Source organism: Hypanus sabinus, chromosome X1 (assembly GCF_030144855.1).
Source record: "Hypanus sabinus isolate sHypSab1 chromosome X1, sHypSab1.hap1, whole genome shotgun sequence".
Lineage (NCBI taxonomy): Eukaryota > Metazoa > Chordata > Chondrichthyes > Myliobatiformes > Dasyatidae > Hypanus > Hypanus sabinus.
The window spans coordinates 13,594,947-13,608,184 of NC_082738.1; the positions used below are offsets into that span (position 1 = coordinate 13,594,947).

General features: G+C 41.1%; 1 protein-coding gene across 2 annotated transcripts in view; it reads right to left on the reverse strand.

Annotated features, from left to right (window-relative positions):
* lima1a (LIM domain and actin binding 1a) overlaps positions 1-13,238 on the reverse strand; it is a 137,095-nt gene that overhangs the window by 14,348 nt on the left and 109,509 nt on the right. For both annotated transcript variants that reach the window (XM_059955841.1, XM_059955840.1), the window contains exons 6-8: positions 7,266-7,417; positions 3,777-3,869; positions 1,852-1,953 (exon numbers count right to left, since the gene is read on the reverse strand). In XM_059955841.1, the coding sequence (XP_059811824.1) occupies positions 1,852-1,953; positions 3,777-3,869; positions 7,266-7,417 (347 nt within the window). The remainder of the gene's footprint in view (positions 1-1,851; positions 1,954-3,776; positions 3,870-7,265; positions 7,418-13,238) is intronic.

Here is a 13,238-nt window from a genome sequence, read left to right on the forward strand (position 1 = left end):
AGAGGTAATGTTGCAGCTATATAGGACCCTGGTCAGACCCCACTTGGAGTACTGTGCTCAGTTCTGGTCACCTCACTACAGGAAGGATGTGGAAACCATAGGAAGGGTGCAGAAGAGATTTACAAGGATGTTGCCTGGATTGAGGAGCATACCTTATGAAAACAGGTTGAGTGAACTCTGACTCCCCCCCCCATGGAGTGACAAAGGATGAGAGATGACCTGATAGAGGTGTAGATGATGAGAGAGGCATTGATTGTGTGGATAGTCAGAGGCTTTTTCCCCCAGGGCTGAAATGGCTGCCATAGAGGGCACAGGTTTAAGGTGCTGGGGAGTAGGTACAGAGGAGATGTCAGGGTTAGGTTTTTTTAAAAAAAAAAGAAAATTAATGCAGACAGTGATGAGTGTGTGGAATGGGCTGCCGGCAACGGTGGAGGTGGATACGATAGGGTCTTTTAAGAGACTTTTGGATAGGTACATGGAGCTTAGAAAAAATGGAGGGCTATGGGCAACCCTAGTATTTTCTAAGGTAGGGATATGTTTGGCACAACTTTGTGGGCCGAAGGGCCTGTATTGTGCTGTAGATTTTCTATGAATTCCAAATAAACTGCAAATTTTAGTAACTAATGACCATACCAAGACATGAGGAACAGTGCAAATATGGTATGGCTAGAAACTGATTACCATAACTGATATGCAGGGCCCTTAGTATTATTAAGGATCCCACCCATCCATCCAGCATCCTTTGACTTTCTACCATCAGGCAGGAGACTATGATGCATAAAAAAAACCGGTCAGGATGAGAAACAGTTTCTTCCCCCAGGCCATTCGGCTTCTGAACTCCCTGTCGCGTTGTATTTGAAGTGTTACTAGTTAATGCGTTCCAAACCTTACAATATTTAATATTACCATGTTTTAGTTTATGATTCATCTGTACATTTTATCTGTACCTTCACAAGTTATCATGTGTTATGTGTACTATTGTGCTTTACACCCTGGTTTAGAGAAATGTCGTTTCTATATACATTATATGGTTATACTGTATACGTGTATACAGTTAAATGACAATAAACTTCACTTCATAAAGATTGCATAGTGCAGGCTGACCAGGAGAGGGCACTAATTCACAGCTATAAAAGCAGCCAAGAAAGCATGGAGTTTGATCCACTGAATCCTGCAATACATTCCAATATTTAGGCCACTTTTGGCTTGTAAGGGCTCAACTTCTGGCACACCTACATACAAACAAGCTCCCGTAACATTAAACTCAAAAGTCCAATGTACCTACATACCTGTCCTTGAATGAAAGAACTAGTCTCCTCCCTCTCCACTTTAGTAATTGTTCTTTCTTATCAGTTGTTTATTAGAATATTGCAGAGATATGGTTACCATATTGTATGATTGTTACTAAACCCATTTGTTAACCTGGAGGTGGCCTTCAGGCAACTGAGCCAAGTGCAGGCTCCTTATGAACATACAAGTAGTAGGTGACAGCAATAAGTCATAGGTTTAGCTCAAGTTCAAAGTAAATTTAAGATTCTCTCCACTGTGCATCTATAGAAGATCGTCAAAGCTTCAACCCTTACACTGGCTAACGTTGAACCTGATCACATCAGAAAAAGAGGTCAAAGGTCATTTTAGAAAAGTAAAGCAGGACTTTGTTCCCCAATACGTGAGGAAGGCAAACCTCCAAACATTCTCAGTTCAGGCACTGAGCCAAAACTAAGTTGGTGAATTATTGGAACAACGCAGCTACAGCTCAGGTGCAAACAACCAAGCCACGGCATTATCAGTCCTACTGTGATCAATCCTGTACAACCACTCCTGCTAAAGTGCTGAAGACCATTCACATACCTTCTGCAACTCCGCATTGGAGGTACTGGTCAAAGGTTCTGGTGGCACATTTTCTTTCTGCTCATTCCCATTATTTGCATGTATTTCAAGGTCACTGTCAGGCTACAATAAATAAAACCACACAAACCTTCAGAGATTCAAAAGGCCATTACAATAGTTTTGCAAATACTAGCTGCCTTTATTTACAAGTCAGCTTAATTATTAGGTGCTTTAAATTAAAATACACCAAATAATCAAAATAAACCAAGTAATTACTCAAAGTACTTGTATGGAGGTAACATAGGCAAATGAAGTCCCAAAATACACAGTCAGCATTAGGCACAAGGGGAGCTGGAACCTGCACTCTACTACAATGTTTCAATTCAAAACTCAGATCAGGACCAAGCAGACCGAGTCATAAAGACATTTGCTGGTAAATGAGATTAGGGAAGATAGGCAAAACATTAGCATGGATGTGATGGGCTGAAGGTCTGTTTTCGTGCTGTACGACTCTGACTCTACATGACCAAGTTGCAAAATATTCCGTTTATATCCCAGTCCCTTGAGTCCTTTTACTCTGCTTTTATGATCCAGTTGTGTTTTTGTTGCTGTCAAGTGGAAGATGAAGGGGAGGACAGGACAATGAAGATGGTGAAATAATAGATTTAAGTTGCTATGAATTTTACATACGTTGTTATTCATTGTGTCATATCATGAATAAAGGATTTGCATTCTTGTGACATTTCTCCCAGAGCCCTTTATAGCCTATGACATTGTGGCAGAGTTAGAGCTATGATTCAACACCATTTCTCAGGACAGTTTCAACCATGTGGAGTGCAGCCAGTTAAGGGTAGGGCAGACCCTCTGCCTACCTGCTGATGGTATGCAGCCCAACCCCGTTTACATGTTGGTGGCAACAATCAAAAGGTTAGACATTACCAGCTCTAAGCAGGCAGAGAAACCAGCAGACTGATCTTCCAAGCAGGCCCAGCAGCTGAAGGGAAGCTGGCTTTGTGTGGAGGTGGAGGACTAGAGGTCAAGCTCTGACACACACTGACACCTTTCTCCTGTGTGTCATTATTCTATCAAAACAACATTCTCATCTCGTGGAAATATTTAGATTCTAACTAGTGACTATCCCTTTTGTGTACTTGGCAACTGCATTAAAAACACCAATTCTGCTCTTTCACTGACTCTTACAGCAAAGAAAGGTCAATAGCAGCAGAGTAGTTGGAAATACCTCTCCCAATACTTTACATTGGAAAAACGCAAATTCACAGGATTAAAGTTAAAAACATAACAGTGTGAAAGTTGGAGAACGGATGCAAGAAAATTTTCAGGAAAACTCAAGTATTGGAATTTGCTTTTAGTGAATCTGCTCAGGGGAGGGATGGTCAATCATCACTGTTTTGACTCACCACCTCTCCGAGGTTTAGTTGAGCTGCAGTTTCCTATGATGAGACCACATTCAAGTAAATTTGTCCAACTGCTGTGCAGATTGACCACCTAGCCTCAAGAAAGATGGCGGCAAGTGTGGCCACAGAATTACAGAGCAAGAAACAAGAATTTGTGTTTCAGGTAGATGACCTTCTCTCAGAAAGGAGAAAGCAAGAGGACACCCACATCATCTTCCCTATCCTAGTTCTGGTGAAGGGAACTGGAGAGTTAACAGATACCCTCAACAGACACACTGCATGGACTGCCGAGTGTTTCCAACATTTTCTACATTTCAGGGATGCAGATATTTTCATTACTGGTTTTGTGATCAAAAAGCAATGGCATATAAACAAGCTAACTCTCACCAACTTCTTGCAGTAGAAAAAGAGAACATTTGCAAAGTGTGAATATCAAAAGACAGTACATCTATAATACAACCCTGGAATGATAATCTGACCCACATATCAACAGAAGAATAGAAACAGTATGTAAACAAAGGCCCCTTTTACCTGTGATGGACTCTTTTGATTGGATAACTCTCTGGTGTTCCACAGCTCCTTGGTGTCCATGATTTCTGCTGGTACCACATGTTCTTCCAAAGCCTAGGCATTTTCCAAGACAACAGTTAGATTCAGAAGCAACCCTGCTCTGGTCACCAAACCCAACTGGATTGAGCAAGTCAACAAACATAATTTCTTAGTGCTTTTCACAGCCACAGAGAAGGGGGGGGGGGGGGGAAGAGGAGATTCCACAGCATTTTGCAGCCAAAAAAAGAGGAACTTGGTAGTTATTGCTCCAATTAAGGGAAAAGCAGCAGCCATTTGCGCACAGCAAGCTCCCACAAACAGCAATGAGATTATTGTTAATGATGCCGATTAAGGGATAGAGGTTGGCCAGGACACCAGGGATCTCTTGCACTGTGGGCTCTTTTACATTCACCTGGTAGGCAAGGTAAGCAGCACCTCTGACAACACACTACTGCATCGTCTGCTCAAATTTCTGGGACGCGTTTTGAATCCACAACCTCCACCTGAGCAGTAAGAGCACTATCTACCAGATGACAGCCATCACCCTGATGACAGTTTGACGAAGGCAGGCTTAAAAAACCAGAAACAATTTGCTAAGTATTGTCCAAGCATAACTAAAGATGCAGAATTGCTTCTTGTACAAGCAAGCACCATTAAAATACAATTCATCTTTAGACAGCAGCTGCTTGATAGTACTATTTTAAGAACAGAGTATTCCTGGAGTCCTGGTCAGTCATCCCACAACAAGGTCATCTCATTGTTGTTTCTGGGATTATGCCACGCACAAACTGCCTGCTGTGTTTGGCTATACTGCAATAATACTTTCATCCCATTTATGAAGCTCCATAAAGATGTGAAAAATATACAAACTAAGCCTTTATTTTCCAGCTAGTCTCATTTAAAAAAAGGGTATACATTACCCCTCACCTCCTCTAAAATAGTAATAACCAAAGAAAATATTGTCATGGTGTACAGCATCCACCCTCAGAACATTCAACTCAAAACATAACTGAAATTGTTAATATGCACTCCACACGTTCAAAGATAATGAATTATCCAAGGCTGTGACTGGAAGAAAGTCTGAAGCATGAAGGTGTGGGAATCAGCATTGAACTGAATTAAAAAAGTTAAAGTGGGTAGCTCAGGGGAAATATTCTCGTGTTTACTGCTGTCAATGCACAGAACATGCATTTCATTTGTCAAAATGAGACAAGTTTATCAATGTTGAATACAAACTTAGTTCAAGCGCAGGGAGATGAGAATGGGAGGTGCTAAAGGAACTGCAATAGGCAGAGCCACTCCTGAATCACAGGGATCCTTCAAGTGTTAACAATCTGGCAGACACCCACAGTGTGGCTTCAGGCTTGGTGAATCAGTCAAACAATTACATTGGTGGCACAAAGACCCTACCAGGAGAGCACAGCAGCCCTTTGCAAGGAGGGACACGCCATCATTCAAACTACTTATCCACCCATTCCAACAACCACCTCCCACCCCTTCTGTAGGGGGACGTGCAGATAACAGAACTAGAGTGGAAGTCCCCTTCGATCCCAAAGAACCACCCAAGATGATCCTATTCAGCAGCAAGCCATTAAATCAAATTAATAATTTATAACCAAAAATCAAAGTGAGCAACAGAAAAATCAGGAGGATTCACCTTAAAATGTCCAAGTACAGAGCAAGTCATTGGAAGTTAGAGGGGTGCAGAACAGGATAGTGGGCAGGATTTGTAAGTGGTGAAAATTAATATAAACACTAAAAGCAATATGGAAAGCAGTCAACAACCTGAGAGAGCAAAAATTAAGAATCTTTCACCAGAAATCGGACATCAACCCAAAATCTTCACCGTTTCTCTTACCAGGTGCTGTCAGATCAGATACATACACACTGCACTTAGAAGAAAAAGGGCAAATGCATTTTTGTGCATTAGGAATTCAGGGCAACTGGCAACAATAGTCAAACAAGCAGAATGAGTACACCAGTTGTGCACCAATTGGCACCAACTCTCCAGGGTTTGGGCTTCCGTGAAAAAGACTGTTTCCTTGCTCGAGGCTGCATATGACTGGCAAGACCAACATTTATTGTTTATCACCACTTGTCCCATAAATTGCTTGGTGTTTCAGAGGGTTATTAGGAGACAAATATGTTACCATGGCTCTGGAATCTCAAAAAAAATTCTTTCCTGATCAACATCTTATTTCAGATTGAATTTTGAATTTAAATTCCCCAGCTGTTATGATGGGATTTGAACTTTTATAGCTGAATCAGTAATCGTCTCTGGTCCAGTACCTTGACTATTACGCTACTATATCAAAATAACACAAATGACTGCCAGCGAAAGGCTGTGGACCTTCAATCTGAGGAGACACAAACATGGAGCTTTCAGCACATGATGGTTGCAAAACAAAGCAGACAAATGCTGGTCCAATAGTGATGGGTAGTGAGGGAAATTTGCAAAAAGTAGGGAGAGTTTTTTTTTTACTGCAAGACAATGGCATAGGAGAAAATTCCTGTACGTACTTACCAGTGTGCCCAGGTGTCACTAAGTTCATGGAGCACAATGCTGTAGCACAGTAAGAACAATTTGCGCCAGTTTGCTTTACAGGGAAAATGCTTGAAGGTACCGATATTTGGCCCAGTTAGTACAGAGTGTAGCCACATTAACCAGCAGTGGCAGCTCAGCCTAGTTGGCACAACTCACTGCAGAGTTCAAGGTAACAGGCTCAAGCTGCACATTTGGTGATACCTTAGTTAAGCATAAGGAATGACGCATTGTTGGAAGTGTGGCTGGAGACCTTAAAACAAAGCCTTACAGTATATCCCTGTGAAAGATCAAATGTCACTGCTCAAAGCAACACGTAGTTGCTTGCCTTAGCCAACATTCATCCAACAATCAATTGGCAATTTATTTCCAAGTTTGTGGGAACCTGCCATGCGCAAATTGACTGCTGCATTTGCTTGCAAAATAGCGATTGTGCTTTGATTGGTCACAAATTACTTGGGACAGCTGGAAGATAAAGCCACCAGGGTATTTTTGTGCCACCTCAGACAAATATGTAGTGGCCCTTTGATGGTACATTGACAGGTCTGTTAGACTCAATAAGGAAAACACATGAAGCAGATACAAAGCTGCTGTAGAACCAAGGTTCTGATCTTCAAGGTTACAGTATAAGTGACAGGCCTGCAGGTCATTCAAGCTAAAGGTGAAAGGATAGGGTGAGGAGATGAAAAAGTGATGCATGCAAAAAAAAAATCACAAATAAAACAAGACAAGTGTGCCTACTTAGCAGGCTTCATATTTCAATGTGTAGGTGTTGTCTTTAGCAAAAGCATAATCAGCTTAGAACGTTTTTGTGCATGTACCAACTTTAACTGCAAGAGCAAGATTATACTAGTCCTTAGTAACATTTCTCAATGGTGCATTACTGTCAACTGTGCTGCAGATGAAAGTGTATTCAAAAAGATGTTTACTGTAGGAGATTGGAGGCTGGTCTCCTTCTGTGATGCAGTAGCCTGGTACAATGCCATTCTGTCTTTCACTGGCGACTGTTCCTGCATGTCTGTCAACTCCGTACCAACCTTAGATTCAGTTTTATCAGGGCTTGTTCCAGGCGAGGTATGGTCTGCATGAAGCGCAAACAGAGCCAAATTCAACATTAATGAATGCATCTCCAGATCAAAGCAACACTGTACAATAAAATACAATAAGACTGCCATTTAAGGTAACATGCGGTTCTCTTATCCCACCCCCCCCCCCCCAACATCCCAGATTACAACCACATTACCAATCATCAAGGGAGAACTGGTCTACCCATCTAGCAATGATTACAGATCATGTCTGACTTTGTGACTAGCAACAAATCAGTATACACTCTTTACATGGTCATTTACATTTTCTTTTTTTCTCTCAATTGGCCAAAATTTTATTACCTTCTGCAAGAAATGTATAGAACCAGCATTAGCTCCCAAAATCTTCGTGCTGCTATCAAAATGTTAATAGGTACACTCACATAAACAAGACTCATTGTATACTAATCATAAGAGCAATATACATCTCTCAGATACTCATGATCTGTACAGCAGTCAACGTTCAAAGGAGCTGAAAAGCAAAAAGCACATTTGAAAGTACTGCTGTCTCACTCAAAGATCTACTCACATGGTCCAAAACCAAAAAACAGGAAAAAGAGAGCCCAAGCATTTTGTGTCATGTTTCTTGTTAGAAACAGTTTACCTGCCACCAATGCAATATTACTAAACAGTTCCCCCCCGCAAGCCTACACACTTATAGGATATCTAGGAACTAGAAAAGGGCCAGACAGAGCAGAGGTACTTTGGTTGGGGGGGGGGGGGGTGGAGATGCGAAGGTTGTTGGGCTGTCACTCCCTACTTTAGGACATCATTGAATAGAGAAATTGGGAGAAAATTTCTGGTCCCAAGATAATTTTCCAGAAGGCATGTTTACTGAGGCGATGTTTGTACAAGGAACAAAAGAATTTGAATTTACGTAGCATCTTAGCATAGCAGTTATGTCACATTTTACAGTGCCAGCTGTAAGACTGGGGTTCAATTGCTGCCACTGTTACAAGGAGTTTGTACATTCTCCATGTGAATATGTGGGTTTCCACTGGGTGTTCTCATTTCCTCCCACATTCCAAAGATTATGGGGCACAGTTAGTAAATTGTGGGCACGCCATGTAGTGCTGGAGTAATTCAACACTTGTGGGCTGCCCTCCACACAATCTTGGGCTGTGTTGGTTGCTGATACAAGCGATGCATTTCACTGCATGCTTTGATGTGCATGAGACAAATAAAGCTCATCTTTATAAACAGTAAAGAGCTTTAGAAGAATGAAAAAGGAATACTAAGCAGAATAGTTTAAAATAATCTGGGTTTTTGTTTTAAAGAGGGAAGCAAGGAAGGGGGCAGAGAGGCAGGATATAAAGAGTTGAAGAGCTGGACACCAGTAGGTGAGCAGCTAGAAAGCACCTAGAAAGGTCAAGGGTCAATGGGGCAAGAAGGCTAGGGCAGCAATGAAGACAACCAATCAAATGTAATTAATTTGTGGATCTGTAAGCCAGGAGGGCAACATATTTGAAGGAAAAGGGGGTAATACCAGCAATTGATGTATAGAATGCAAGTTGGAGGGTGCCTTAGAAATGTAAGGATGTCTGCAATTTCAGTGGAAGCAAGAAAGGACTATAGGCAGACAGTGTGGTGACAGCATTTGTTGGGGAATGTTAGATACAATGTAGGAAGCTCAGCTCTGTTACCAAACAGATTAGTGTGTTCTCACACAGCCAAAAGATGGAGTGGAGTTTACAGGGTGGAGATGGAACACAAATAAGTAACAGCTCACCCATGCCCCATAGGGCAAACTATTTAGCACAAGTGCAAATTTAACTGCGCACATACATTGCATCTCTGCACTGCATTCCACTTACTTCGTTCTGTGTTAAGCTGAGCATGATAGAATAAAACTATCTGACCATGGGACTTGATAAAATTGAAAAAATAACTAATTTCAAGGCAAGTTGAATATTATTTATTGTGCAAAAGTAACATACAAAATGTTGGATAAAATTAGTAATGCAGTACATAACCTTTAGCAATAAATTGCTTCAGAATTCAAATAAAATCTCAAATCATTTTTGGTTCAAGAACTTCCTGAACCTGGACCACAGTTCTTAATGACAGTGCAATTGAGAAAAGCAAGTTCCTCAAATGAACTTTGTGTAAGTCAAGCAGCAGCTTTTGGGCCCAGGAAATTTGAAGGCTGGGACCTTTTGCCTACGAACACAAGGAAATTCCAGCAGTCCTCAACAACTAGAGTAAAGCAGCTGTAGTGGTGGAGCAAAGTTCAAGGATTTTTTTAAGCCAACAGTGATTAGTTGAGTATGGGTCAGATCCATATGGTTCAAATGATTGGACATCCTGTCCTTGTGCCACCCTTTGAAACATTTTGAAGGCGTGTTTCGGTTCAGAACACAGTGATGTTGCTCATCTTCAATCAACCATAGAATGACTAAACATATTTGACCTCTGCTTCAGGGGGTCCCTCCAGATTCTGACCTGTCACTAATATACTGATGTGCCTAGAGAATAGGAGAATACCATCCTTTGTGAATTAATATTTGCATACCACTAAAGAACCACGTAACACAGGACAGAATGGATTAATCATGGCACATAGCACAAACATCTCAATCTAGTCTGTTTTCTTGCAGACTTGTCCTCATTCAGGAGTTGCTATTTTAAGTCACTTGTTCTAAATCATACTGTGTATTACTTTTAATTCATTTCTGAGATATGAGTGCTCTTGGCAAGACTAATGTTTTATTGCCCATTTTTAATTGCTGCCTGAACTGAGCATCTTGGCAGACCATTTCAAAAATTATGTTTCTGCGATTGGCTAGGATGCTGGATTTGCTCCCCTAAATGAGCATTAGTGAAGAAGAATGAACGTTTGGTGACCTGAACCGAATCAAAATTCCCCAGCTCTAGTGTGATTTTAATTTGTTGGTCTAGTTCCATTGATAACAGTTCAGTAACATAACCAGTCACAAGACAATTATATCATATGGCAGGATGGAATCACCACACACCACCTCCTTTACAAGTTGTACCCTGGATACAAATGCAAGTATTACATAGGTTCCTCCAGCACCTGCTCTTGATCAGCATCCCTAGTGTGCAAATGCACATGGACAGAACCAAGTATGGACCAACAAAGGCTCAAGTGAAAAAAATGATCAAAGGAGGCATTGAGAACATAAAATCCAAAGAATGAAGGAGACCAGATTGATACAATTCACTCTTAACTACCTTCTGATGTGACCTAGCAAGCCACTTGGTTGGATCACCATCATCTTCTCAGGGAAAACAAGGATGTACAGCAATGCCCCATCCCAAAAATTAAAATTCACACAAAAATAAAACCAGCAAGACAAGGGGGATAATCAGTGTTCTCAAAGCTGTAGGGCTTGAGGAGATTCTGGAGGCAAGCAGAGTCACCCTGATGTTCCAGAGACCGAAGGTGGTGCTGCAGAGTGACAGGCTGTAATCCAGTAACACACTGCATCACAAGTTATGGTGTTTGGTGATGCAAGAGAAATCAGAGTGTGCCCTGAAATAGTGCCCAAAAAGCAGTAAAAAGAAAAAAACTAGCTAGATACAATCCATAGACAGAAGAACAGATGCAGAACTCTCAGACCATCCTATTATACAAGATTCTACAAGTATGCCATGTTAACCATCAGTGGACAGGTTCTGCAGCTCACTTTTCCCCCAGCTGTAATGTAACACACCTCTGAAGTGCCAAGCAGAGCGACTCTCCTCATTCACAGCCACTTGCCAGTAATCATGCTGGCACTTATTCTGCTAATTGCCCCTTGATCTCCACATCACCCCCACCCCTTGACTTAGGGAAAGACCCATTTTGCAATTTTACTCTGATCCACTACATTAATCTCTTATCTTTTATTGTATGTGTAAACATCACTATTAACTAGATCTGGAGAGATTTAGCATCTTTGCTATTAAGTTGACAGCAGGATGCCAATGCTGTAGATATAAAATAGCTACATGATATCTGACCATGGGAAACAAGCCATAAGAGGCTATGCTCCCCCAAGATACATCAGCAAATTTCTGGACTGGATTCATGTTATAATCATTTCGGTGAGGCTGCTATGCACCCAAACATTTAATCTCATTTTAAAGAAAGATCAAGCCTTTCCCAATAAGGGGGAATGTTAAAACTGCTACCATATCTGGACAGAGTAAGAGGTGTTGCCAGCAGTGTAACATCACCACATAGATGGACTGCTGGTCATCACCGAGGGAGACATGCAACTTAGTCTTTCCAACGAGATACCAACAATCAACACATAATTTGGGACCATCTCCCATGGGCTCCAGCATTGCCCTTCAAATTGGATTTTATTTTTAAAACAATGACAGTAGGCAAGAGGCTGATGAGCTTTTGTTTTCTCCAATTCTTCAAGACTGCAGCACACAAAAGAATTGCCACAGCACAGACCACTGACATTTAGCCCATTGACTCTGCCAGCTCATCTTGGAGTAATCCTGTCAATTGCCCCAATCAAAGTTCAGATTCGATGTGAATAACAAATTGGACCCGTGTCCCACCCTTGTCATGGCGCTACAATGGAACCCCTTCAAAACATTTATCCCAACAAAGAAGCCACAACAATAATTACAAAAAGCTTACAAATTGCTTTGCCACCATGGCCAAAAAATACCCAGCATCTGCTGTACAATAAGACCCTTCCTTAATGTGCTCTATAATTAGGCATTTTTGGTAACAGTTAAAAAAAAACCCAGCAATGAGCTCTAATGCTAGGAACACATCAACAGAACATGGCCCTTCCTCTGTAGTGACAAATTCTGCGAGAGTGTTCACATCAGTTCTTCTCAGGATCTTGATGAAATTGAGCATTGTACCCTTGCAATACTGCAGGATACAGTGGAAAAACTTCTTTGCCTTTAGGTGTAAGAGACCAGATTGCAATAGGTTCCATTCCCCATAGTTCCCCTCATCTCTGCTGATGCTTGCCCTGGCCAATCTCAGAAAGGAGAGGTTATTTTTGGAGGAAAGTTAAAAAAGGCAGGTAGAATTCCACACAACTCAAAAAATAGCTCACACTTATGTGGTCTGCTTTAAATGCCACAACTGACAGTTTTGCTGAATTAGAACTGGACTGCCAAAGCTGTCAGCCACAATACCCATTTGCAAAGAAAGACTGTCATAACTCAAAGCCAAAAACATGTCGACATGTTGACAAATGGTAGGTTTTTCGTTCTTGCCAAAATTAAAGTTGCAGATTAAGAAATCCAAGCAACATTGGTTTAAAGTAGGTAGCAAAACCAAAATATTCAAAATATTGATGGGAATCAAGGGTAACAAATTACTGAAAGGAAAATGTGTTCCCAATTTATAAAAGGGATAGAAGGCTAATTTGAGACTTATGATTGGCCATTAATTGGCAAATAAATCCTCTAATTACAAATCAAATGGAAAAAGAAAGTAGTTTACACATTTTGCAGGTAGATCATGCATGATCCTTTTAAATGCAGAAGATTATTACATTCATAAAACTTTAACCACAACTTTCGATTCACACACAAGAAGTAACTTCATTTGGAGAAAAGCTAGATCATAAAACAGGAGAAAGGGGGAAAGAAAAAGGTAACAACAAAAATAAAGGGAATCATGAACAGGAAAAGACAAGACAGTGTAGCTGGAGTGCTTGAAAACCAGTAGCACAACTTGAAGAGTACAAATCCTAAGAAAGGAATACCTTCTAACAAAGCACAGGAACACCCACTTGAGTGAGTGTCCTGGGACACTGAGGGAAATCATCCTCGTCTTGGAGAGGGGTACATAAAGTGCAAAAGATTTGAAGGGGATTGGGCATTCAAGCT